Source organism: Haliotis asinina, chromosome 3 (assembly GCF_037392515.1).
Source record: "Haliotis asinina isolate JCU_RB_2024 chromosome 3, JCU_Hal_asi_v2, whole genome shotgun sequence".
Classification (NCBI taxonomy): Eukaryota; Metazoa; Mollusca; class Gastropoda; order Lepetellida; family Haliotidae; genus Haliotis; species Haliotis asinina.
Window position 1 is genome coordinate 16,538,223 of NC_090282.1, and position 27,809 is coordinate 16,566,031.

General features: G+C 40.6%; 2 protein-coding genes across 2 annotated transcripts; both read left to right on the top strand.

Moving 5' to 3' along the window:
* The first annotated feature begins 2,766 nt into the window (after nt 1-2,766).
* On the top strand, nt 2,767-11,294 carry LOC137276806 (cadherin-7-like). Its single transcript, XM_067808451.1, has 12 exons — nt 2,767-2,838; nt 5,447-5,633; nt 6,188-6,355; nt 6,581-6,730; nt 7,246-7,374; nt 7,636-7,809; nt 8,104-8,300; nt 8,549-8,832; nt 9,650-10,147; nt 10,566-10,589; nt 10,809-10,861; nt 10,981-11,294. Exons 1-12 carry the CDS (start codon nt 2,767-2,769, stop codon nt 11,292-11,294), a joined length of 2,250 nt encoding a protein of 749 aa, XP_067664552.1.
* A 4,942-nt stretch (nt 11,295-16,236) lies between these two features.
* Nucleotides 16,237-26,154, top strand: LOC137277149 (protocadherin-like protein). Its single transcript, XM_067808819.1, has 13 exons — nt 16,237-16,293; nt 17,474-17,663; nt 18,514-18,678; nt 19,147-19,293; nt 19,629-19,754; nt 20,023-20,193; nt 21,327-21,520; nt 22,201-22,879; nt 23,208-23,382; nt 24,150-24,173; nt 24,651-24,713; nt 24,979-25,025; nt 26,090-26,154. The coding sequence occupies exons 1-13, from the start codon at nt 16,237-16,239 to the stop codon at nt 26,152-26,154; spliced, it is 2,103 nt and encodes a 700-aa protein (XP_067664920.1).
* The last annotated feature ends 1,655 nt before the right edge of the window (nt 26,155-27,809 follow it).

Here is a 27,809-nt window from a genome sequence, read left to right on the forward strand (position 1 = left end):
ATTCTCGTTCTTGCATTGCATTTTGTCCTCTTAGTTTAATCATGTCTAGTTTTTCGTGGACATGAAGTTTTCCTCATTTTTAATATCCTATTAAAGGTATAATTCAATAATTCAACCACGTGATAATCAGCTTGGCATAAAAATAAAGTTGCTGCAACCAGAAAGTTGCGTCTTGACCACTCGTGCTGTGGACCATGGATAATATCCTGGGCAGCTGACATCAAAAATCGCTGCCACCGTTACTGTAACGTCATCATACTTCCCCACAACACCAGCAACCCCGACCACGGAGTATGTACCTGAAACATTCAGGAATTCCCTGTTACCAGGGATGGATTTATAGGAAATCTCGCGTGTTCCTTGTGTCATCATTTTTACCTACCCATGAAATGCTTAATACAGTCAACAAACGTACCTTGGATGTCAAGTTATGCTCGTGAGAAAAACCTGATATATATACCTGTACGCGACAGTGGGCAAATACGTTCAATCCATGGACTGTTTTAGACAGGGCCCTCTCCGTCTGTGTTGCATTACTTCTTTAGTTGTTATTTGTGACAATGATTTGTAAAAAAGCATTTTTAATCTATGTTTGTACGAGAACCCTTAAATACCTGAACTAGAACTCCAGTACCTTATTAATTCTGAGGAATATGTGTTGTTCACATCTATGGTATACAGTGAGTGAGTGAGTGAGTGAGTGCGTTTAAGCTAATGGGATACGATGACATGTGTCAGCCAAGCCAGAGAGTCTCGCCATCCGATCCCTTTAGATGCCTCTTTCAGCAACTATGGGTTACGGGACTATAGTGTCCAGAGTCAGAGGTCGTGAAACTAGAACTATATTAAAATATACCTCAATGTTCACCACGTCTTCTTGTATCTTCACCTTCACAGTCATGCTAAACTGAACTCTGTCACCATCACTGAGTATATTGTCTCGGCAATATCTTAATTGTCTTCTCTTGGTTGCTACAAGAACACCAAGACACTCGATATGATAGCTGTGCTCAACATATATACCCAAACAACATAATTACGTTTGTGTAGGTTTTTGTACTGTGAATAAGTGATTAAAGAATTTCAACTACCATCATTCTTGTAGTCAGCACTATCATGGTACTGTTGGCGTTACAAAGTTGTAGATCAGAATTTGTTGATTAAAACCTGACTAAGGGGTATTCCAAAGCAGACGAAGTAGACAGATCTGTTTACTATTGAAGTGGAGCTGTTGGGGAAACTACTAAATGCTGTAGACGCAAACTAGAATTTCAACGTGGGGATGGAATACAGCCGGGAACTAACACTGATCTAACAAAAGTACACGTGTTCCGCAAATATTCTTGGCGTTTGAAAGACGCTAAAGGTTAATTAGAATATATTTAATGATAAACACTTCATCGGTGTCGAAAACGAATCGTCGCGCAACAAAGACGCCATTTTAGTCTTCCGGCAGCCTTGTGACCTCTTTCTGTGTGTGCAGGATAGGATCCTTTACGTCAAAGAAATGGCACAGGTGTCACACATGCTACATGTGCTAAAGTCACTTCCTACAAGTAGCAGTTTAGTCTTACCGGGACTGTGGGGTAATCTGGCGGCTACATCTCTACGCTAATCCCATTTTCCAAATGAAACCCATCCCTATCATAACCGAGAGCCATTACAAACCCCGGAATAGGGCAGCAATATTAAACAATAACACATAATCATACTTACAAAGTTAGATATGCTATTTTCATCGATATGATTCTAATATTTACACAGTGTATGTTCATTTGACACAAGTGATCTTGTGAGGTGCATGCGGCGACATAAGGTTGCAGATCTATGCCAAACGTTGATCGACATATCAGTATTGTAGAAATAGATGGTATTCGATGTATCTGATTTAGAACCAACCACGACAGAAAATGTTCTTCTTTGATGGCTAGGTAAAAGTCGCACTATTATCAGTTTCCACTTTCATCCAGTAAATAGTCGAGTCTAGGCCGGACAATCCAGTGGGTGATAACATGAACGATGCCGCTGAGCACAATCACCATGGCAACAGGGATGGCATCCCAGTCCATGGGATAAGTACCAAGTTCTGTTTGGAAGCGCTTCCGTATCTCTTCTATATTAAATACATATTTGTAACATTGCAGTCATACAGTTTCGGACAGTGTGTAAGGTACGAGAGAATAGTTCCGTCCCGTTTAAAGGGTTAATGTTCGACACTTTTCTATAGAGACACATCCAATTAAAATTCAGAATGTTGTATTCAAATGTATTTCAGCGCATGTTCACACAGCGCATTACGCTTGACGGATCACTGAGTTAACCCGTATTCACAGAACGTTTTCAATACACCACAATTGGTATCAACAAAAGCTTTTGAAAGGGATATCAATAAAAATACTAAGCTGTAAATATTATCGATCTCTTGAATGTCGTATTTGTAATTTACTGATATATGACATATCTTTTACATTCAGTCGTCTCAAAGAGATTAATCCTCATTGACAATACAAATGCAAACATTCACCTTTCACGTATAGTTGGATTGATTGTGAAAGCGGGAATGGATCCAACAAGTCAGATCCCCTACGAAACACTTGTACCTTACTGACCCGGTTGTTGGTATATGACGTAGACAAAATACCGAGAGGACGAGATATTGCGAGATTTGTTTACTCGTAATGGTGAAACAGGCTACACTACAATAGTATCAAATATGACCTGACTATACTTCATGATAAGCATGAGACTGTACTGAAATCATCAACAATGGGGAGAGTTGGAGTAATTTTGGCGGTTTGCATTTTTCTGAACCTGTCCACCCCGTCTAACCCTGTACTGGTGAGTATTTGGTGTTTGAGAATAATATAATGATTCACACTACAGATGGTGTCGATCGACATTACCATCCGAAAACATTCCATGAAAGTTTGAGGTTTTGATAATGCATTGAGACAGTTCCTGGTTGAGAAGCCACACATTCACTATTATCAGGTTATCCAATATTACGATAACGATAGCAAGGGCAATGATGTTGGTTTGTTTAGTAAATGTTTTACTGTATATTTCGTTCAGTGCTGTCCACTAATATATACAGACTAATATTTTCCATGTATGCTTCCTCTACATGTTATAGACAAAACAATGAAAGGATATAAATGATAATTAGTAATGCCTGCGTTAAGAGGTTAGCTATTATCTATAGCTTAACCTTCTGCATTTTCTACTGCCTAGTAGAGTCTAACCTCACTTTGCCTAGAGCAAATACATAAGAAGCATTTTAATAATTACTACGGATATTTATTGCAAATACGAATAGCAGATACCTTCCTGAATACCGCAAGTTGTTGTTAAACAACACTTTGAAAAGTGACTTGGAAAGATGTGGTGAACGTGTTATGCTCTACAGGACAACTTTTATGGATAGCAACTTCTTGAGTTTATTTTCACGAATTTCGTAATAGGTAACTGTTACAGTCAGATTGTGAAATCAGTCATTTCGTGAAATGACTGAAAATTTCAGTCATTTAGTGAAATGACTAAATCTGAATAAAAAAGTGAAATGTTTTTCGGGCATCGGTGCGTCACTTTTATTTGTGCGTGTGACAACGTTTCATTGACATTTAAAAAAATGATTTGACTTTGCCGTGTCCCGATCATCCATCTGTTCACTATAAGAATGAGCGCCTGTAAGAATGCGTGTGACTAAATCTACAACCCATTAACACGTGCTAAACGTTCCAAGTTGTGTTTCTGAGAGAAAGAAATAAAAATGTGTTCCTCCCCCGTCACTCTATATTCTATCAAAAATTAAAAGAAACGTCCTACCGCCCTCGTCATTTTTGAAAACAAAATGTGCCCGAGAAACATTTAATATTTTTTATGCAGCCTAAGAGGGCCAACCATGTCACGTTATTTTTTGTAACCAACATACTTTAATCATTTCATGAAATTTCACTTAATACCTTGATCTACAATAGTGGATCACAATTTCAACCTCATTTGTTGTCCATAACAGTTAGAACTATTGTGGCAGCGACTGTTGCACTTCAGCTTGGCTTTCAAGCATTAACACTTGTTCGTTTGATTCCTGCTATGTTCAGGGCAACAACACCTCACAAACCTCTGTCCACCACAAAGACACTTAGATGAACTGGAACGCCATGACATGACTGAAGTATATTGATTGTTGCAACACAAAATGACGCAAAATGACAGACCCTCTTAGTCATTTATCAAAATGACTGACATTTCACGAAATGACTGATTTCAGAATCTGACGGTAACACATACATAGAGACATATACCGAGCATGTTTCTGTTACTGGAACACCGACTGTTTCGATATACAGCAGATGATGCGTAATGATCGCCATGCCACCTGTTTGCATGACAGTATCAGCAGGTGCTTTCCTACACACGCCACAATGCTTCATGTAGCATATTTACTTACTTAAAAGCTTTAGAAATGAACTAAAAATCCAGCTAAAATTAGCTGATTGACAAATAGGTCGTATCGTGAAAAACATCACTGTTGGATCAACTTATGCGATGGAAACTTAAGGTAGACATTTGCAACATTTTCCAAACTCACAATAAAAGAGAGATTTAACGCTTATTTTGCTTAATAAACTGTTAAAAAAACTACCAAAGAAGATTTAGGTGTAATCTTTGATAGGTTCTTCTTGATATCTGAGACTTACGTTGTATTGACATCACTCAGACGTCACACAAAGACATCGAAGAGGAGTTTACTGGATACTAGCTTTGTTCAGTAATGGCATCCAGTCGACTTGTAGGTGGTATGCAAAAGATCAGAACTGCCTTCAATATCACGTAAGGACTTTTCATCTGTAGGGGATGCCTCTTGTAGAGCAGTCCATGTTGTATCCTGCAAAGTATGTATTTACTGAAACAAGTTCACTATTGGTTCACGTTTTCCACTGAGGAGATGGATGTTAGCGTATGGCGTTTCCTTTATGATTTGTAGTCCTAACTGTGATATGTTCGTGTCTGTATTTAGGCTTGTCGCTTCCATATACAAATTTATTTGGATTGTAGTTGATGAATGAATAATAACAAAACCTACACTGATTTCTTTTTACGAAGCGATACGTATTTCCTTGAGAAAAGTCGTTAAGTAAGTGAAATAATATATTTTTTAGGACTTTACAAATCATGTTGTCATATCTATGGTTTAAAAAGTAGGGGATATTCCATTTTGCAAGCTTACCACTAGCCAATGCCAATACATACAAAACATAATATACATCCATACAGATGAAACATTTCCAAAGGAAAGGAATACATTGTGACATTTTCCCTTAATTTCTCTTCCTCACCTGCATCCTCCTTTGCCTTTAGCATTTGTATTACATCAATCTTGTAAATCTAGTGTCCCCTACTTGTTTGTGAATGGTATGTATCGCATGAATATAATTACTTTCAGACTATCGGGTTCCCTCTCCAGGGAACCGTGTTTGAGTCCTCTACGACCCGAACCAATATTGTATGTGTGGACTGTGTTGACAGCAATAGCAGACCTGTGCTTGTCAGGAAAACCTCAATAACCAACCAATTCCTATGTGGAAACTGTTTCGACATTTATACAGGAATCGATGCGTTATCTGCCAGCAGTAAGTAAGTTAGTCTGTTGATTGTATGTTCTTAAACCATACATATTTTCTTCATAAGTAATAACACGTAAATCTAGCTATTTTCAAAACCTTTCAAAATTGCAAAGACCAAACTCCAAATACGGTTACCACATATACTTATGTTTACGTTCTCTCCAAGTTCCTGCAGGTTCCTGCAAGTCATGTAAATCCAGAACAACCAAAGGTTTAAATTTTGTTTGTTATTTGGAATGGAAGTAAATCGACTCCTCACATCTTGTGCGTAAGGAATGAACTGTCCTTCAGTTGTTCCGGTGTATTTGTTGGGTGTTTTTCACACGGATACTTTACGGTTTGCATTCTGTTTCTTTTCTAACAACGCTCAGATTTACGCTTTGTCTCCTATTCTTTCTCTGAGAAGAGTTCAGATTTAGTTTTTGTTTTCTGTTCTTTTTCTGAGAAAAGTTCGGATTTAGGTTTTGTTTTCTATCCTTTTTCTGGGAAAAGTTCAGATTTAGGTTTTCTTTTCTATTCCTTTTCTGACAATGGTTCAGATTACGTTTTCTGTTCTCCAGACTGGTGTGTCTTCTACCTACCAAGCCAAGGTAGACTGAACTACAGTCTGGCGCAAGAATACACGATGTCCATCAGTTGTGAGAATAACGTTGATCCGTCTCTGCAAGCCAATGTCCTCATCCAGGTAGCCACAAATGAACCCCCAAGAATCGACAATGCACAACAGAGTAAGCTGCGACAATGTTCTACACAATGTAATTGAGGAAAACTATGTAGTTCACAACACGCTAACCTGTGACTATATTATACACAGTTAGCAACATGTAGGAAAAGTATACACATTGTATTTTACACTAAATTATGCCGTGACAATATTCCACAAATATTGGAACATTCAGGAAAATGCTCTATTTCTTTCCTTTGGCGTTCATATCACTTTATGTATTTGGCAGCGTGCCCGACGGCGATCCCAGCTGGCTTAACGAATGCTGGGGACACAGTATACAACACTCTGAAGACCACTATCTCAGACCCAGACGGAGACACGTTATTCTGCTCTATGACAACCATACCAGCGTCAACTAACTTTGAGATTGATCCCAGTAAGTGTCTAGATCATTGTTTGAATGACACATTTACATCAAATGTTCACACCATACGTTGAAGTCACCTGAATTATATGTTGTAAACACTGGCGTTTCTTACTCAGATGAATCATATGTTAGAATCTGATGCGCCATGTTTTCTAGTCAGATGCACCATGTGATTCAGGCACATGCATCGAGTGTGGAATTATACCATGTTTTCTAGTCATATGCTGATGCACAGTGTGTTGAAGGAACATGCAACATTCCTAATATGCTGATGTACCATGAGTTGAAGGTTTTTACATTGAGTGTTGTTGGCAGATGCACCAAGCCTGCAGGCTAATGCACCATATGTACCAGCAATATGCATCGTATGCGTTATGCATTCTAATCAGATGTGTTTTATGTGGTTCATCAACATCTCTCAGTTATGTAACATTGTGTTATCAACATATGTATCATGCCAACTAAACCATCGCTCGAGGCAGTCTTGGTTGTTACAGTTACGTATATGTCATTTTTTGTTTTAGTTACCTGCGATATTCGAGCGAAGAATAACCTGGAAATGGAATGCAACCCGTCTATAACCTTCCTGGTGTCAGTCAACGATGGTACCAATCCAAATGTGGGGCCTATAGCTATTACCTGTGAAATAACAGGTATTCCTCCTAAAATATATTCTTGCACTTAACCTAACCTGATATCCTGAACAGCAAAGAAACGCAAGTTTCGAAATAAAGAAGTCTCATAAAAGTAACTGTTCATGTTTATGTATTCTATTTAGATACTTGACTACACGCCAGAGTTGCGTTTGTTTTGCTGTTCAGTATATTACCTGTTTTTCTCTCTGTAAAGTCATAACAGTTTATTTGTGTCATGTTTCGTGGTTGTCATTAACCAAGGTTCCTGGTGCTTCACAGGTGCCTTGCAAAAACCAATAGATCCAAAACTAAACCGTACAATTTCCGTGAGAGAGGACCATCCGAACGGAACAGCGATGTATTCCTTCGACCCTCCTACAGTCTCTCCGGCTATAACATACCAGATCGTCGACGTCACTCCTGCGCAAGCCGCCAAACTTTTCACAATTGAAAGTAAGTATGCAGTATCTTGAATCATATCATTCAGTTTGCAAAATCAAAATGTGTAAAACAATCACCGCACCGCACCGCACCGCACCGCACCGCACCGCACCGCACCGCACCGCACCGCACCGCACCGCACCGCACCGCACCGCACCGCACCGCACCGCCACGCCACGCCACGCCACGCCACGCCACGCCACGCCACGCCACGCCACGCCACGCCTTTTAACCACAACAGTTTTGTCGCCTCAGTATAACTGGTGAATGAACTGGTGTACTCAAACATAAATATTCATATTTCAGATGGTCGATCCACTATAACCTTGAATGAAGAACTGGATTACGAAAACCCATTCTTTCAAAACATTTTCATCAACATATCCGCCGACAACGGGAACTGTGACCTAGTGTACCAGTATCTAAACGTGCGTCCCATTGAGGTCAACGAACCGCCTGTTCTCAATCCAAAGGTTTTCTACCAAGAGGTCAACGAAGAATCGGTAAGACATTACCACCGTTAAAAAATTGTCATAAGCTGCTAAAATTTGTTGTCGACCTTCTGATGTTCCCTTATCTTGTCGGCCTTGCATCCAAACTGGTACGAATATTCTTCACAGCAAAATCTCACAAAAGTAATGTTTTCGTCTTCTATTTAAAAACTGGACCAAAAAAGACAGGGTTGCGTTTCTTTTGCTGGTCAGTATAGTTAAGCTGGATACATATAAAACTACGTCCCCCTGTCCTCCAGATCTCCGTGAACCCCAATTACTTATGCGAGGACGAGGACCGTGGAGATAGGTGCCAGTTCAGGATTGTTGGCGGGAATGACGAGGGCGTGTTCCAGATCGACCGCAACACTGGAGTAATAACTTCTGCTTTCAACATCGACAACAACGTGCGGGAGATAAATCGGACTCTAATTATAGAAGCAGTTGACCTTGGGGGTTTGACGGACAATGTCACGGTCAACCTGAACATTAGGGACATCAACGACAACAGGCCCTACTTCAGACAAGATGGGGCTGGTCTGGCGTATGTATCTATCTATGTATCTGCCTCTTACCTGCTTGACAACGATACAAGAAGCTGTATCGAAACGTCGAAAGTTGCTCATCCATAAAGTCTTGTCCTTATCTAATTCACCAACTTCTAAACATGCCACTCAAAGAGGTTAATCACCACCTGTAGTGTATTATGAAGTAAGTGGACATATCGTGCTAGGTTATGACCTGTGACAAAGATGCTTCTTGCAGATATTATAGCATTAAACATCGTGTCCTAGCGTGAAGTTCGAGGCCAGGAAAGCCGACATGTCATTTGAATTACATTAAACAATCACGTAAAAAGATGGAAATAGTAAGTTGTAATAATGTGCGCTTGACAACCTTTTATGAGTACTGTAATTCATTTTATTCTTTAGGTTATTCAGTTTTTCTAATTATTATATCGACGTTACATTATGATGTAAGAAGCGATCATTTTATGTTGTTTTAGTTAACTCTGATGTATTTTCGCAATGACTACCACTCTCGCAAAAATAATGCATCATAGAAGAGGCTGATGATACGATGACACAATAGTTTCAAGGCGCAGAATGTTTTCGGTTTACAGTATACTGACAAATAAAGCTGCATCACAACTGTTTTAGGCATGCAGTCAGAGCCAAATCCATGTTCGAAAACAATTTCTTTAATATATGAAAGATTTGTCTTGAATCTACAGTTATTATAATACATTTGCATTTTATACACTTTCAAATGGGTACCATAGTCATGCATAAGAATAACCTTTAACCAGTCATTCAAAGTTTTACAGACTGCATTCACAAAGAGGGCGTATATTCTCACAGGTACCAAGTGACTGAATGTACTGGCACAGGAGTGCTTCCATTGAACTTCGAGGCTTTCGATGATGACTCAGACTATAAAGGCAACAACATCATAACGTTCACCCCGGCAAGGAGCGACTGTTTACAAATACACGCTGATGGCACAGTGCATCTTCTGAAAACGTTGCTGCAGCCAGAAAGTTGCGTCTTGACCACTCGTGCCGTGGACCAAGGAGAATTTCCAGGGCCGTTGACGTCTTCAGTTGCTGCCACTGTCACTGTGACGTCATCAGATTGCCCCCCAACACCAACGGTGGCTCCAGTTGTTGTAGTAGACCCTACTGCTGATGCTGGTTCAGGGGTTACAACTGCTGCAGCTACGACCACCGGAGTAGGTTTGTCAGGAAATGCAGCCACAACGAACTTCGACACCATCTTCGGCATTCTGGGAGGAATATTAGGCGCCATCTTGCTGGGCACTCTGCTGGCTTGCTGCTGTCGACGTTGCTGTGGAAAAAAGTAATACTGACTGTCATTCGCGTGTGTGTTTGTGTGTATGCGTACAACTCATGTACACCAGTGTATGTTAAAGGGACAAAACCAAACGACAGTATTTCTAGAAATTACTGATGACCTACTTATTATCCCATATTGTCATTGTGTTAGTGAAACCTTGTCGTGACAGTCACGAAACTCGGTTGATGTTGATGGGCACTGATGTCTATTTATCATCACATATAATCGTTTGAATACTAATCTATTCCTTGCATTTGCAAAATGAGAAAATCGAAATCATCTCGAATCGAAATCGTATCGAATGGTTCGATTTTCAGTGATCCATTTATATATTTCACTTAGAAATGTGTTTTGCACACATATTTAACAATAGTTTCTCTCAGGCTTTGAAACTTCACGTTTTCATTTTTGTTTATTTCAGAAAAACTGCTCCGTTCTCATCTGAGTGAGTAACAGTGTTATCTGTTATGGCATGAATAGTATTATAGTATTGTAATTATACTGTATTATTCGAAACAATATCTATCTATCTAGCTAGCTAGCTAGCTCGCTAGCCACACACACATATATATATGTGTGTGTCTTCTACATATTGAAGATATTGGCATACCTTCTACATTTTGAAGAAAACATAATTTTAAAATGTAAATGATTACATTTTCAGCCAATCAGCGGATAATACGAAAAGGAAGTTCGATGCCATCAAGAAGAAAAAAGGTATATCAAAACAAAACAAACAAGATGATCAAAATTAGATTTAACTTTAAGTATAATCCTAACTAAAATGTGGAAGTAGCATTATATGATAATAACTGAAATTTTTTCACTTTTCTCAGTTAAGGCAAAAGCTGCGGCAGCAGGAGGTGCGGCGGCGGCGGCAGCAGGAACGGCAGCGGCACCAACCATGGTGCAACGATTCTTAAGGATCAGAAGAAAGATTCCTATGTTCCGTTTTAAGAAGAGAGTGCGGGTCCCAATCAGGACAGTACGTCAGCTTGTACCCGTGCCTAACGGACAGGTGATCCGTACACAGTACCCAGGGGCACCACCCCCGTACACTGTGAGAACAGCACCCCCTTCAGTGAGGCAAGTGCTTCCAGCACCTCCTCCATACCGGTCTGTGACTACAGCACCTATTAGATACAATTAGTTGTCTCACGTGCGTGTTTACCGAAGACTGTATTCTATTGAAATGCACATGGTTGGAGACCAAGGAAACCGATGATGTTCAGATTATATCGAAATATTACAGTCTGAAGGATTATAAGTCAACTACAACGAAGGGTTTTCCATTAGGAATCCCCGACTACACTGACATTAATTTATTCTTGAATGTGAAGTATTGCGAAAATATGGATCTAGTGAATATGTGTGCCTTATGTGGACAGTTACCGTGTGATGAGGGTTCCATTGCTACAAGACGATTTAGCGCTAACTAAGTAAATACCATACTTAAATACAGCCTTATGGTAGTCCCAGCTCTGAGCTGATCGTGACTACCATACTTAAATACAGGCTTATGGTAGTCTGAGCGCTGAGCTGATCGTGACTACCATACTTAAATACAGGCTTATGGTAGTCCTAGCTCTGAGCTGATCGTAACTACCATACTTAAATACAGGCTTATGGTAGTCCTAGCTCTGAACTGATCGTAACTACCATACTTAAATACAGGCTTATGGTAGTCTGACCGCTGAGTTGATCGTAACTGATTTAATAGAGGCTTACGGTAGTCATAGTGCTAAGATCTGACTGTGCAAAGGAACCCAAAAGTGATTAAGGTTCGGTTTGACGTGATGAATTATGGCATGTGCTCACCTTCCACTTTGGGTGAATCACTGGTGTACAAACAATATTTTGTATGCATATATACAATACATGACGGTGTCGTGTACACAGTTCATGAAGGTGTCCTTCATGCAAGACAAGACGGTCTTGTGCACAGTTCACGAAAGTGTCCTGCTTACAATACATGAAAGTGTCCTGGGTACAATGCATGACGGTATCTTGTATACAATACATTACGATGTCCTGCATACAGTACATGAAGGTGTCCCCAATACAATACATGATGGTGCCGTGTATACAGTACATGAAGGTGCATTGTATACAGAACATGACGATGTCATGTATACCATACATGAAGGTGTCCTGTATACAAAACATGAAAGTACCCTGTGCACAGTACATGAAGGTATCATGTACACAGTACACGAATGTGTCCTGTATACAATACATGAAGGTGTCCTGTATACAATACACGAATGTGTCCTGTATACAATACATGAAAGTGTCCTGTGCACCGTACATGAAGGTGTCATGTACACAGTACACGAATGTGTCCTGTATACAATACATGAAGGTGTCATGTACACAGTACACGAATGTGTCATGTATACAATACACGAATGTGTCCTGTATACAATGCATGAAGGTGTCACGTATACAATACACGAATGTGTCCTGTATACAATACATGAGTATGTGTTCTGTCTCCAATCAATGAACATGTCTTGTATACCGTGCACGAAGGGGTCTTGGTTGTATATCCATCACGTGGATTGTCTATGTCGAATAAATGACACATTTATGCATTGTACATGGGTACATGTCGGAAAGACCAAACCTGGTGATGTATTACACATGTCGAATAGATCACATGTTGTGATTTATTATATATGTTGTCGATTTTATACATTGAGGTATATTATACATATATTCTACTGAAGTTGAGTCTATTATATAATTAATTCATTTGCTTGTGTAATAACCTTTCACTCTCTGTATGTTGTATATTTTCTACATTGGTAAATATTTGAAGTCTTATGTAAATAAAGTATTCATATTGAAAACACGAGTCCTACATGTTTCAGCAGAAGCACGAATGTGCTCAACAGTGAAGACGTGTCATCGAGGATTGGTAGGGAACATTCAATAGAAACACTTTTGAATAATAAGGTGTCATTCTCTGGTATCATTACTGATAATGATAACTCTGACAGTTATAATAACGGGGATTGCTCATTTTTGAACCTAGAATCCAATTCGATGCTGTTTTCTGCATTAAAACCCTGACGTGACGGAATTGTACTTTCAAAGCTGCTACTAAGCGCTAAGCGCTAAGCGCGACCGGTCCATGCATCCGCTTCTCAGGTCCTTTCATGTTTATGTGCCCACAATATAATGATTTACGAACAAGATATATATTAAATATTGTCTGTAAAGATTCCAACTCTCTAATTTGCCTTCTGCAATGTGAAACTGCAACTATTTATGTATGTATGCAAAATATATCAAGGAAGCTTTGATGCCACGCAACACACTATTATTGTAAATGAATGCAAAATTGTTTTAGTTATTGTGCACATCAGTCGTCTTATATTGTATCGTACATTGGACATGGGCCTGTGGTCTTCCTACTGAATATGGGGGCGGTGGGGTAGCCTAGTGGTTAAGGCGTTCGCTCGTCACGCCGAAGACCCGGGCTCGATTCCCCACATGGGTACAATGTGTGAAGAACATTTTCTGCTGTCCCCCGCCATGGGTTTGCTGGAATATTGCTAAAAACGGCGTAAAAATAAACTCACTCACTAACTCACACACACACACTATAACATAACATAAGGAGCGACTGGGTAACCTAGTGGTTAAAGCGTTCGCTCGTGACGCGAAGATCCGCGTTCGAGTCCCTGCATGTTTACTATGTGGGAACCCTGCCGGTGATGTTGCTGAAATATTGCTAGAAGTGGAGTATAACAGTACTCACTCACTCACATTATACACATACACACGAGTGCTTCAAACACATCCTGCCACCATTCTTTGTATTAAATAGTCCCGGTTGTTACCCGTCACTGATCCCATTCAGCTAAAAAGGCGAAATGGCAATGGAAATTACATGAATAGTTCACTGAAATCACTGATGAGTGATGAAGCAGGTTGTCCCCGTTAATGGTCCTCATATCTTGCTTTGTTGATTAGCTTATAACAACTTATAGACTCGTGCCAGTTATATTCGGACGCTTGACGTAATGTCCATAGTCGTACATGTTATTTCAGCGTACAGAAACTATATGATCGTATGTAAGATGATTCCTCACAAATGTGCAAAATTTGACTTGGATTCTTTCTAAAATTTTAATTAATGAAAATGATTTGTGCTACACTGAATTCACATGTACATCTACGAAAAGTGTCCGAAACTGGCACGGGTCTGTACTTTATGCAATGCTACGATAGCCTACAATGTGTTCTTGATAATGTATCTATTCAACAGGTTTGACAATCGGCGGTGGCAAGTTTTTCATGTATTTCGAAATTACTGACGTCTTCAAATTTTCAAAGATGTTTTGAACTTGAACTTTGACATTGTCCGTGCCCTTCTAAAAGTCACTTAAGAGAGTCATAAGTCAGAATGCAGAATGTAACAGTTGCCAACATGTTTGCACTTCTCATCTAATGTGTCAGTTTATTTGATTACATCCATGACACAGCAATGTGTTAATATATTTTTAATACAAGACATAATGTATACGAGCCACAATATCGAGCTGTAATGCTGAATCTGTAACCCCTATATGCACTCAAATAGGGAGACCTCGACTACATAAACATCTTTATTCCAATGTACGTAAGCATTAGAGCGGTGTCCTGACCTCACGGTGTGAAGGCTGACAAGCACACAAAGACGTTTTGAGGTGAAATGATTTCATATGATGCACGGTATAAAATGTCAACGTCACTGACGTTGTGCTAAGGAAACAAGAGTTTCTGGGAAACTAAAAACTAGATCATGAGTGAGCTAGCGTGGGTTTAACGCCAGACTCAACGGAAGGGAGTTGCCTGAGTTTAGCTACGTCATGGAGCATACTTTCACCGTAACAAAGTGATGAGGCATAAAAAGAAAAGTGCCTTATGCCGCGCTCAGCCTACCTTGAGTTTTCTTTAGATTCAAAATGTCAGTACTCCATATTTAAGTATGGCACTGTATGTATGTGATAATGTAGCATTATTCAGTCGGAATAAATCTGTAACTGGAGAAACTGACACCGGACACAAGAAGACAGACTGCAGTTCGCGGTATTTTAGATGAACGAGTAAGGTTTTACGCCGCTTTCAGCAATATTCCAGCTATATCACAGCGGTGAACACCAGAACTAGCCATCAGCCATGTGGGGATTCAAACCAGTATTGAGCGTGAAGTGGCTACGGTTTAACCATTAGACTACCCAAATGCATTCATGATCCTGATAAGAAAACATTCAAATTGGCGGTATAGAAGGTGAAATGAATTCTTAGGAATACAGATTTCTAAAGGGAGAGAAAGTCTTTCATTTGGTAAATGAGTTTGAACTAGGATTTACTTAATGGATTCTAATCGTACCAGGAATGAAAACACCGATCTAGGCTTATTCTAACGACACCTCTTAACAGCAAGTTATCGCTGAATAGTATAAGAACGTCATGACCTGTATTATCCACCAATAAGTGCGTATTTACTACCGACAGTACACTACAGAAATTAATCTAATTTTTATGACGGTCTGCGCGTCTGCTAGTATCCTGAATGAGCAGTTAGCATTACCTAGACTACATCTCAATAAGTCAACATATTCCAGTGCAGAGATTTATACCTTCAACACAACCGATAAATGTGTTACTGAGGTCTTATTAAAGAACAGGTATCATAAATAATGTGTTATTGGTTGTTGGGGATTAGCAATAGAAAAGTGAATAGACAACGAACAATGAGAAGGGTTCAACACCGTTGGAACCATTCAGTGAGTTGTTGATGGTCACGGGCGACTAGACATCCATGCACTGCTGACAGTAAGATTGAATACAACTTTTATGTTTTGAACACAAGCCGGTATACAAGCACTGCTGTCAATACAAATGTGACCAACGTCATACGCAACGTAGCCTCGTCATTTGTAATTTAAGACATGTGGCTACTTTCACGGTCGTGAGTTGGACAGTCCAAGGGACATAACTCTCATATCGGAAATGATGTGACTACAACTACTCTCGTAGAAGAGGCTGTTTATGTTGTTAAAGTCGTCAGCTGGAGTGGTGAGGATTAAGTAGCAACGATGAAGACGCTGTTGGCGTTGATGGTGTTCCTGGATTTGGTTTCAGATATTTCCGCGGTATGTACACAGAACGCTTCTTCTCTGTACTGATATTACACTATACAGACAGCAGCAATGGCCGACCATCCGAAGAGAACATGATATAATTTTATTATTTTGAGAATGTCTTATCTGGACTTGATGGAGTGCGTGGGTTAGATGCGCTTCATCAACTTTCTTATATAAATTCAGAGAGAGAGAGAGAGAGAGAGAGAGAGAGAGAGAGAGAGACTCACATACACATACACACTCATCACATCACACGTACACAGAAAACACCCGCACAAACAGTTACACACACATACTCGCTGACACTCTCACATACTCACAGAATCACTCACTCAGATATTCACACATTCGCTTACAAACACTCACACACAACTCCCCCTCACAGGTATAAACGTTTTATAAACATGTTGTATTCTATGCCAATTATTTTATTTGCAGCCGACGAGTGGTTCCAAACCGCCATATATTTGATATTTCATCAATGTAAATATCATTATTCATATTTCAAAGTCTACATATATCCCTAACTACTTTTGACCAGTATCTTTCATAATCCCACAGACAGAGACAGAAAGTCCCAATGTACATGGGCCAGGGTAAATTGGAACATGGTTATCGACATTTTCAACCCGAAATACCATGTATTTGAAAGTAACGATGTATTCCATCAATATATGACGTCATACATTTCTATGTTATGCTGTCAATCGTGTAAGCCTTTAAGAGAAAAATCAACATGGCCAACGTTTTTGTCAAACGAAAATAACAAATATAGTGGTAAATACGAATGTTTGCATTTCAAAGAAAGTGCCTACCAGGGCCTCCTTTCACTAAGCACTAAGGTGATCGTAAGTCACTAAGGTAACCTTAGTGCAGTATTAAAGAATGGGATATAAGGTTAAGGTTAGTAAAGGTTGTTTCCTGAAAGGAGCCCCTGATATTCAATTAATTCCAGGAAAGAATGGGTTTGCGCTGACCTTTATATGTTGGTATAACGAATATCGAGAAGTCAGCTTAGGAGTGACCGGTTACTTGGATCACACTGTCAATCACCGGATTGTCGATTGCTGCCGTTAATGAAATCTGACTTTACAGAAAGGCGTGTTAATCAATGAAACAATGCAGTAATAATAATGTTGAAAGATGCGCTATAATATGAAGGCATTACATGTGTGTTTTGTGTTTGAAGGCTGTTACGATTGGCGGCAAGCCAATTGTCGTGAATGTCGAAGAAGGATTCACACTGAGAAAGACTCTTCATGAATTTTCCTGCATCAGTGACATACCAGGGTCTGCTGTGTCTGTGGGCAGGTTGTCCATCAACCCCACCACACCCTGTGGATCATGCTTCGACATCATCAGGGAGACAAAGAGTTCACGTAAGTATGTTGCCATTGGTACCACCCAGACAATCTAGTGATTGACAACATGAACACCGATCCATACATAAGGGAAACGATGACATTCTTTAACCAAGTCAGTGAGCCCGCTAGTCTCGTCTAACGACATGTATATGCATTGGTTAACGTACGAATTCCAGTTCTTCTCAGGACGATTGACGTGCTAGGCTGTCGGCGTTAGCCAGTCACGGGGTCGTCTATGTTGCCCCTTGCTAGACATGTGACAGATTTAACGGGCTGTACGGTCAGTAGAACATAGGCGACTTCGACGCAAAACTTCTAGAGGACCGTGACGTAGGTAAAAAATCCAGGTGAAGTTAACAAACTAGGCCGTTTAGAGCCGTTAGATGGGCTATTGTGTTCGACACCTCCACTTCTGTTGTTTAGTTCCTGCCTAACAGCAACGACTCTCAGACATGTGGCGTTCATTGCTGAAATGCCTCTGCTCATCAAATGATAACAAAGTACCCGGTAGGATGAGATGCTGATGTGACTCTTAGCTTCGTGGCGTCTCACAGGCAGTCAGGTTGTATGGTTACACACAAAGAGGATCAGAAATATAACTGAGTGCACCCTTTTTCGTTGGCCATGGAATTCAGTTATCGTATTGCCGCTTTCAGCAATATTCCAACAATACCACAGCAGGGGACACAAGAAATGGGCTTCACGAATTATACCCATGTCAGGAATCGAACCCGGGTCTTCAGTGGAAAGTGGAACGACCTGAACCGCCTGCCTACACCCCCCACCCCCCACCCCGCGTTCAGCATGTGTCAACGCATAGCATTTCTGGGGGAGTTCTTACTGATTATCTTTCTTATCTTTGCAGCGTTCACTCTGTTTTACCTGCCAAGTCAAGGTCCGGTGGATTTTGATGGTGCCGGCATGTACACGCTGACAGCTGTCTGCAGAGATGAATCGATGGCGAATGACACGGCAGAAGTAGAAATAAGAGTGGTTACCAACCATCCACCGGTCTTCACCACTCCTATAGGTGATACTGCTTACAACTTTTCGCTATACAAATACTGAGGGGCAGCACTGCACAGAACTGTTAGTATTGTTCTGGTATTACATTTTCGTACGTTTGTAGCCCTGGTCCAATGACCCATTCGTCTGTCTATAGATACATCTCTTTTGCGATCCAGAGGCCACTTACCGTGGGTTCTTATCCAGGTTTGCGGTCAGTAAGTTTCTGAACCTACAAACATCATACCCATAGGTGCCAAAAGTATCAACGCCTACTGTGTGTGACACTTCCCACAGGGTGGTGTCCATTTGTCAGCTGACCCCCTGATGAAACTGAAAAACTGCTCAAAGCGACCTTAAACGAAACATTTGAATTCAACAAGGGAGATAACGTAGTTCGGTACGATATGTTCGTCATTCACGGGGTTTCAAGAATGTCAGAATTGTGCTACTGCCTTGGCGATTCCTGATATCAGTGATGGTATTGTTTCAGACAATGGCTGCGTTATCTCAGGAATCTTCACCCAACCAGGTGAAATCCTTCGTACTGTGGCTGTCACGGATAATGACTTTGACGACCTCAACTTCACCATGACGGTCACGCCTGCAACATCCACCGGAGACTTCTACATCGATAATGGTAACCACAATCCTACGTTGCAAAAGAAACACATTGTGATGGACAAAACACTATGCACAACGGTACAGGCGTTTTGCCGTAGTGAAAGTGTTAGTTTTTTGCCCTATCACAGGCGTTGTAGGTATCAGCACAGGTGCTTCATCCCCATGCAGGTATTTTATGTCCCAGTAAAGGTGTTTGTGTTTGATCACAGGTATTTCATGCACCATCACATGTTTTATGCTATGGAAATTGCTGTTCTGTGTTAGTATGCGTGTTGTATGTCTCATCACAGACTCTCTTGATGTTCCTTGGAGATGTTTTGTCTCAGTTTGTCTTTATGTTTAATCTTGCAGCTGGCAACATCCGGAATAGGTTTCCGACGGATATGCTGTGTCTCTCAACGATTTCCTTCCAGGTGATTGTGACTGATTTCAAGTCGAACCCAGTGGGACCGGCAGTTGTAAACTGTCTAATCACAAGTAAGTGGCAGTCAGTATATCTCATTAACATGTCTGTCTCGGAACGTTCAGTTAAAGTAAACTGAAACTGTAAGAAACCGTATAAACATGTATTAGATAAATAAATTAATTCTGGATGACTAACTAATAACTAGTAAACTATTCTTGAGATAAAGAAACCTTTTATACTGAATGGTCCTTTTCAGTTCTTTATCATATTAACTTACTGTATGTTTGTAACGTAAAACCCGCATTACGTATCTTCACATTTTACTTACTTCTTATGCAGGTCCCTACCTAGCACCTACAGTCTCGAATCTGGACCGCTCTATTAGCCTCCCCGAAGATACAGCCCTGCCATCAACGCTCCTTACAATGTTTGCAACACCGACCATCCCGATCGTCAGATACGACTATTCCACCGTGCCATCGGCCGCACGCTCGCTCTTCAGCATTGACAGTAAGTGATGTAGTCTAGAAGCCTCAGCAAGTTGTTTACCTCAGAGTGTAATGTCAAACCCCAGTCCTCCCTGATGATGTTGATGAGAGTGTCCTCACCACAAGTATACGCCGCTTCTCGAGGGTTTGATCAAAGCGGTACACATCTGAGTCGAGAATTATTGTCATGTCGGGATACTCTGGACCTACTGATGAATACGTGCACATATTGTGCAAGGTGAGACGTAGCCGATATGCCAAACAATGTATCGATCTTAGCACTGTGACACTCCGTTAAATACAAAAGTTCATCTTCCGGACGACTGCCGTTCCAGTAAATATAAATGGACAGGTCGTGATTTAATTGGACAAATTAGCTGTGTTTCACAGTGGTAGCAAAACTATCGCTTGGTTTCTACGTCATGGCAGAAATAAACCATTCCTTTTAAATCGAAAAGAAGTCACAGTGAAAAGGAGGAAATGAGGAAATCTAGCCTTGTTTCATTTAGGGCTTTAGTATTACAGATAACATTTGACAGAATGGAAAATAACGATGTGGCAAACTAAGAGACAATGTTTATACGTCATGCCGGCTCTGAGCATCAGTATAATAGTTATGCATAACGATTAGAACACAGCAGGCAGCTACATGTATTCAAGTTTGCATCAGTGCGTATAGCTAGTTGATGATGCTGATGCTGAATATGTTGCGTGTAATACTATGTAAATAGCTAAAATTATTTTATACTTCATGTATGTTCATAGTCATCACCAATCATCAGAAAGTGATGACCGTTCTTCATATATTTGGTACAAATACCATTTCTTGTAAAAGAATGTACAGTAACTTGATCTAGTGCCCACATTTCATAAACCACGTAATGGTCACCATGTTTTTTTATGTATCTGTCGCTACATGATAGGTTTACCTTAGGTTTCTATTTTGTGGAAATCACCCGATTGTCCTTCTTCTTCGTGTTACTAGATAGATAGATAGATAGATAGATAGATAGATAGATAGATAGATAGATAGATAGATAGATAGATAGATATCCAGTAATAAGGTTATACCGCTTTTCTGATAGCCCTTCACCTACACAAGTTGCACCATGTATTTTTGAACCTATCTCACTAACTGCATTGTGATCCTTCCAGACAATGATCTGAATCTTGTAAATGAGCCGAGCTTCGAGAATGCCAACTTCCAGAACATCAACATCTCAATCTTTCCCTACAACGAGTACTGTAGATCAGCGGTTGGGCACTTCTTCTTCATCAGGGTCACTGACGTCAACGACATTCCTAAACTTCGACCTGAACTTGTGTACACGGCAGTTAACGAGGGCGACGTATGTTCTTATTTATTCATACTGGATAACAGAATCAAAGTCAAGATAAAACTAAAGACATTTTAACATTGAACTCGTTTGTATTTATAGCCAGTTTGAATGCACAAAGCGAAAGCCTACTCTCATGTTAATTTATCAGTTCGTACTATTTATTCCATTTGAGTAATAATTCACATACTGTTGACACATGACGTACCTACTTTCTACGTAAAGTCTGATAAACTTACCAAACTCTTAACCTTCGATTTGTGTTTGAGCGGTCGGGTAACCTCGCGGTGAAAGCGTTTACTCGTCATACGGATGCCTGGGTTCCATTCTGAACATGAGTACAATGTTTGGTCTGTTCTGGTCTTTCCCGCCGTGACAGTGCTTGAAAATTGCTAAAAGCTGCGAAAACCCCAACTCACTCACACACTCCCATGCACTTGCTCTGACCATAATCCAAGTCATAGATACTGAACTGAACCTACTGCCTGAATACTCTATGCTAGTATCGTATCAGAGCATTGTTCTATAAATAAATATATATAAAGCTGTTGAATGCTTATCAAACGTAGGTGTTTGTCGTTACCATTGGCGAAAATCGACTTGATTTCACAAGAACATTTTCCGACCATAATCTACGCTATAGTTAGTATAATCCAGTTCTAATCAATCTGTACTCTATTGAACATTTTCAGATAAGCACGACGTTTTCTACCATCCTGATCGATGACGACTTTGGCGACACCCACACCTACGAGATAATCGCGGGTAACGACAACAATCTATTTAGCATAGACCAAGCAACACGCAGAATCGTATCAGTTGGGACATATGATGTCGACCAGGGCAGGGACCCTCAGAACGTCACACTGGTCATCAGAGTGACGGATCGTGCAGGTGCCAATGCTACCGCAACAGTTAGGATGATCATCGACGACATCAACGACAACGCCCCTGTCATCACCCAGACAAGTAACACTTTCTCCGTCACTGGATGCACCATACTCAACTCAGTCCTTGGCACCATCACCGCCACAGACCTAGACTCTGCTAGAAATGGCAACAACATCGTTGAATTCATCGGGTCGTGTAATGGTCCTCTGTGTGTGAGTACTGATGGATCCATCCACGCCAATGGTTTGATTGCAGGCAATCAGAGCTACAGCCTGACGGTATTTGCCACGGACCGTGGCACAATCCCAGGGCCGCTACGAAGTGCAGTACCTGCCACGGTCACTTTATCCTCGTCGGTGTGTCCCACTACAGTCGTTACTAACAGTAGTAGTACTTCCAACTCTTCCAGCTCCAGCTCCAGCTCCAGCTCCAGTTCCAGCTCCAGCTCCTCAAGCTCATCCTCTTCTTCGTCATCCTCTGGTACCTCAGGTATGTCACTACTGTAGTGTTGACCCCGAGAAGGGAACGAAACTGTATAGAGGGATGTCAGATAACTGAGCCCTAACTACACATGCAACGTGCGTTGAAATATGACCATGCAACTATACCATTCACAAATGTAGGGGATATACAACATACTGGATATACAAGATTGATAAAATGCAAATAACGAAGTCAAGGAGGAAACGAATGATGAAGAGAAAATATGACAATTTAGGAAGAGTTTCATCTACATGGATACATATGTGTGTCGTATGGAACAGAAATTGTAACCATCACTATAACTGACCTTACACTCTTCTTTCAGTAACATCCTCGTCAAGCGGAACTCTTGACGCTGGGGTGATTGCCGCCATTGTCATAGGCTGTCTTCTCCTTCCCCTTCTGTTCATTGCTGGCTACTTCCTGTTTAAGTCTTGCTGTCCGACAGCCTTCGCCTCATGCTGTGGGCCTAGCACAAGCGCAGCTACCAAACCCCCAGTGTAAGTTATTGTATTTACTTGTTATTGTATTGTTGTAACTGTAGGTTGCCCCATCCATATCATGTACCCCATTTCGTTCCCTCGGGCATTCCACTCTGGTGAGTTTGCATTCTGATTATGTTCTTTGGTGCGAATACCCGACATGTTCTTCGGTGTCTCATTGTTGGCAAGGCGCCAACTCATTCTGACCACATGAGACTGACACGATGTGAAGTAGCAGAAAAGCCGACGTGCCATGAATTACAAACAATACTCTTTAGAAAATCAGTACTAGTGTTTAACAGACAGAGCCGAAATGAATTTGTACTCCCTTCTTACCCAGTATGCATACACCTGAAGACAAGACTGAAGCTTCAAAATGTGTACTTCACAAACACACTTGTCTATGTTATAGTCAGACTGTGTTTTCAGTCAGTTTGTGAAATGACTGTTTTGGTCAGTCAGTTCATGAAATGACTGAAATCTGGCCCTGGGAGTGACACTATCTGACTGAGATTGTTGTTCGTTGGTGATACTTCATGTATCAAACTATGTAACAAAATATACATATTACATGTATTACTTCATATACATGTAATCAGATAACAATCATTATTCGTGGTCCATTCATATAACGGGCAGATATTGGCGCATGCAATTCTTACTTGTTATGTCCAACATTATATTTGATTAAGTACCATGATGAATTTCGAGTATATATAGCATGCGTCTAAATGATAAACTTGATAAACGTGTTATCTGTTACTTTACGATTACTCTTTTTCCAGAACGACTAAACCACCCGAGAAAAAGTGAGTATCGATTAGTACTGTTGGTAATTCCCATACAGTGTATCAATCAATTGGGTGATACAGATTTGTATTTTTGAAGCATGTCTAGGTTCACAACCACCAGGACCTGTGACGACGCGGGTTATACCTGATCGTCAGTAACCCATGTTGGTCGTCAATAGCGACTGACGAGGTCGGTTGATAAGGCTCCCAGTCTTGGTCCACACGTCATCGTAATCCGGGTACGTCGATCGAGGCCCATGATCACTGGATTGTCTGGTCCATACTCGATTATTTACACTGCTAGAATAGCAGACCCGACAATATAGCTGGGACATTTCTGGGTGCAAAACTATAATCACTTACTCATGAGCACCCCGTGCAGAACTAAACTCAACTAAAATGCAGTAAGTCCTTGACTCCTGCCCCTGGCAATTTTACGGCTGTGGCGCAGTGCCCTCAGTAGTCACTAATATAACCAGTTAAACCTAATTTCAGCTACTGGAGTCCACCATCACCAAATCGTAAAACACGGCAGATAACTCCGGAAAACCCCAAAACGTGAGTTTGAGACAGGCTTCTATTGGAATAGTGTTAAAGTATCGTATCTATTATCTACTCATAGAAACATGTAGCATATCTAAGTGTTGTTTGATAGTGTGATGATCCGTTCCAGCGTGTCTATTATCTACTCGTAGAAACAGATTGCATGTGTTAGTGTTGTTTGATAGTGTGATGATCCGTTCCAGCGTGTCTATTATCTACTCGTAGAAACAGATTGCATGTGTTAGTGTTGTTTGATCGTCAATGTGATAATCCGTTCCAGCCCCGAGCAACCTCTGCAGAATCAGAAGTTTGACTACTGGGGTGGCGGTAAGTATCCTGTCCTAATCCTCTTGCTATCAGAATGGAAGGTCGGTGATCGATCCCTTAGCCACGTATTATCAAATGGTATTTTAAAACGGTCCTTGTTGGAAGTGGATAAGCCAAGGACTGATGTCTTGGAGTTAGTTTTCTGTGTCTCAATGGGGTATCCTTGTTTCCTCATTTTCCAAACACCGGCATGTGTCAAGGCTAGTACAAGCAGGTACATTCACTTGTATACTATAGGTGACACGGTGTTTTGAAAAGGTGTACACAGCCGAAGGAATCTGAAATACATACACCATTTCAAAACACCCCTTGACGAAATTCGTAACTATAAGATCTCTTTATGTAGCTTATCTTTAAAATGCAGCATTCAGTCTTGGAAGATGAGACATAAAACGTTTCGCCATGAATGGTCATAATGGGAGATGACTCGTTATGGCTTGTGAAATGTAGAAACATTATATTTTGTTTTGAATTTTTTACTGTTGTTGTTGTTGTTGAAACACACAAATACCAAATTAAGGCAACAATTTTGTTGCACTTTTTATGCACATAAGTTTTTACGCCAACTCAAAAATCAGACGTTTGGCAGCCACATTCCCTCCGAGGTCAAGGTCATTTGTACAGAAAGCGCATCGTGCCACATGACAGATTGGTACTTTACGTACATCCTGGGAAATCCACCTTCATGATTTTGTATGCTTTGGCTAGTGACCAATCAGAATTCGTCAAATTTATCCTAAGGGTAATTAGAAGCTGTATGTACAATTAATGTAATAATCTTGAACGCCAGGTTATGCGTCCTTTCTCATCATCTCTCTGCAGGTGGACTAGGGACAACTCATATAGTATTTGTAGTAAAGATGGATCAGTAACGGATTCGTCCACTTTGCATAACGGAATAACCTCAAAACTGTAGAGTTACTTCCCTTTAGTCGTCAAGGCATTGTAATGACATCTATCCCGTGATTCAACCTGACCATTTGTAGTGTTTTCTCACCCAGGACAAAGTGTTAATATATTATTCCTGTTATCAGTATTCCAAGGAAACCTTATATTTCTTCTAGGGAACACCACAGGTTCGGCACCAAAGCCTGCTGTAGACATCGGCGGCCAGTCCACGTACATGTGATGACCGACCATCATGGACTCCTCAGGTGCAGCTGCACCAGAAGTCACGTACTTCAAGCTTCGGCCTCTGAAGTAGCATGCACTTTTTGTGCTTTGAAAAATGAATGTAATCGTCATACTGTCATTGTCTCATATGTTTGACAAATTGACTGAAATGCTAGGTAAGAAAATACAGTCACGTCTGATTATGACTAACTCGAACAAAGAAGAAATGATTATTCAGTTTCCAAATATTTCATATGGGTGTGAAGGAAGTGTTTGGGATTAGATGTGTGCCATATTTCGGGGACACATTTTTGCATATATTGTTTTGTCAAATTTTATGATAATTTAGGATTTTTCCGGATTATCACCCGGGAAATGTTATCATCTCAAAATGCTACGCAGGTATGCTTCAACAAATTATATACTAATACTGGAGATTATCCGGGTCTATACATTCTACTACAGTTGTTATACCTTATGGTGGAATTATAGCTTCATTGTATTATCAGTGACCTGTGGACTGTATACCAGTGACAACATAATTACCATAATATGGTGCCGTGGCCAGTCTGTAGAGACCTGCACTAAAGCCGTCATTAGCATGGGCGGTGGGGTAGTCAAGTGGTTCGCTCGCCACGCGAATACCCGAGTTAGAATGCCCACATGGGTACTATGTGTGACGCCCCTTGCTGCTGCCCCTTCTTGTGATATTGCTGGCGCATTGCTGAAATCGGGGTAAAGTCAGCACTCATCCCTACCATTACTGTGATAATGACCATGTTTTGCCTTCATTGTCAAATAAACTGTCCACGATTACCAGGCGCTTTGAAAGATGGGTGCCTGGTAGGCCTATTTTTCTGGGTTAATTATTTGTTTTTCATGTAAATAATTGATCTAAGACAATAATGCTTAGCATTATGCAATAAATTCATAATCTTCTGTTTCATTTATTTGTAAAGTATTTGTTCACTTGCTGACGTGGCGTTCTCCTGTGAAGATTAAAATACAGTAGCTGGTATAATGTTACCTAGTCTCGGTATATATAAACACTTTGTATAAATTCTGTCAATATTGCGCCTACATGTTCAGCAGTAACGATCTCGTTGCTTCAGGTGTATGAAAATCTGCAGACAGTGACGTAGTGTAAGAAGCATACGTAAAATACTTGCATTTGGTCCTTTGAAAGTTTATTTTCATTTGAGGGAGATGTATATCCATGCTCAACACGTGAAAGTCTGTTTCCATCAGTTTATGTGGTAATGTTCCAGCAGCAAGTTAAAGATGATTGTAATCGCCAAGGTGTGCTTCGCCCTATCTGATAGTTCTTTGGTGGTTTGAATCGAACTATGTGAGCCGCGTGGTTGGGGAGCTCAGTGTAAGACATTGTTTTACGCCGCGTTGCAGTCGTAACGTGACATGATGAAGAAAAGAGATGCTGGTCAAGTTGTAAAATGAATAAGTTTTCTAGTCAGATTTTATCAGGATTGGATAGTTTGGTAGTTTAGTGGTTAAATCGCCCGCTTTGCGCGCTGAAGACCCGGGTTCGATTCCCTACAAGGGCACCATGTGTAAATCCCATTACTGGTGTTCATCGCCAATGATATTGATTAGTGCTAAAAGCGACGTAAAACCATTCTCACTCATTATTATAAACAGATGATACATTATAAT

What these genes read in the sequence shown, in the direction of transcription:
- LOC137276806 (XM_067808451.1), top strand. Translation starts at nt 2,767, where the DNA reads ATGGGGAGAGTTGGAGTAATTTTGGCGGTTTGCATTTTTCTGAACCTG. An exon ending in CCCCGTCTAACCCTGTACTG is followed by an intron (nt 2,839 to 5,446) that starts GTGAGTATTTGG and finishes AATTACTTTCAG; the next exon opens with ACTATCGGGTTCCCTCTCCA. An exon ending in AATCGACAATGCACAACAGA is followed by an intron (nt 6,356 to 6,580) that starts GTAAGCTGCGAC and finishes TGTATTTGGCAG; the next exon opens with CGTGCCCGACGGCGATCCCA.
- LOC137277149 (XM_067808819.1), top strand. Translation starts at nt 16,237, where the DNA reads ATGAAGACGCTGTTGGCGTTGATGGTGTTCCTGGATTTGGTTTCAGAT. An exon ending in CAGGGAGACAAAGAGTTCAC is followed by an intron (nt 17,664 to 18,513) that starts GTAAGTATGTTG and finishes TTATCTTTGCAG; the next exon opens with CGTTCACTCTGTTTTACCTG. An exon ending in GTTTGACTACTGGGGTGGCG is followed by an intron (nt 25,026 to 26,089) that starts GTAAGTATCCTG and finishes TATTTCTTCTAG; the next exon opens with GGAACACCACAGGTTCGGCA.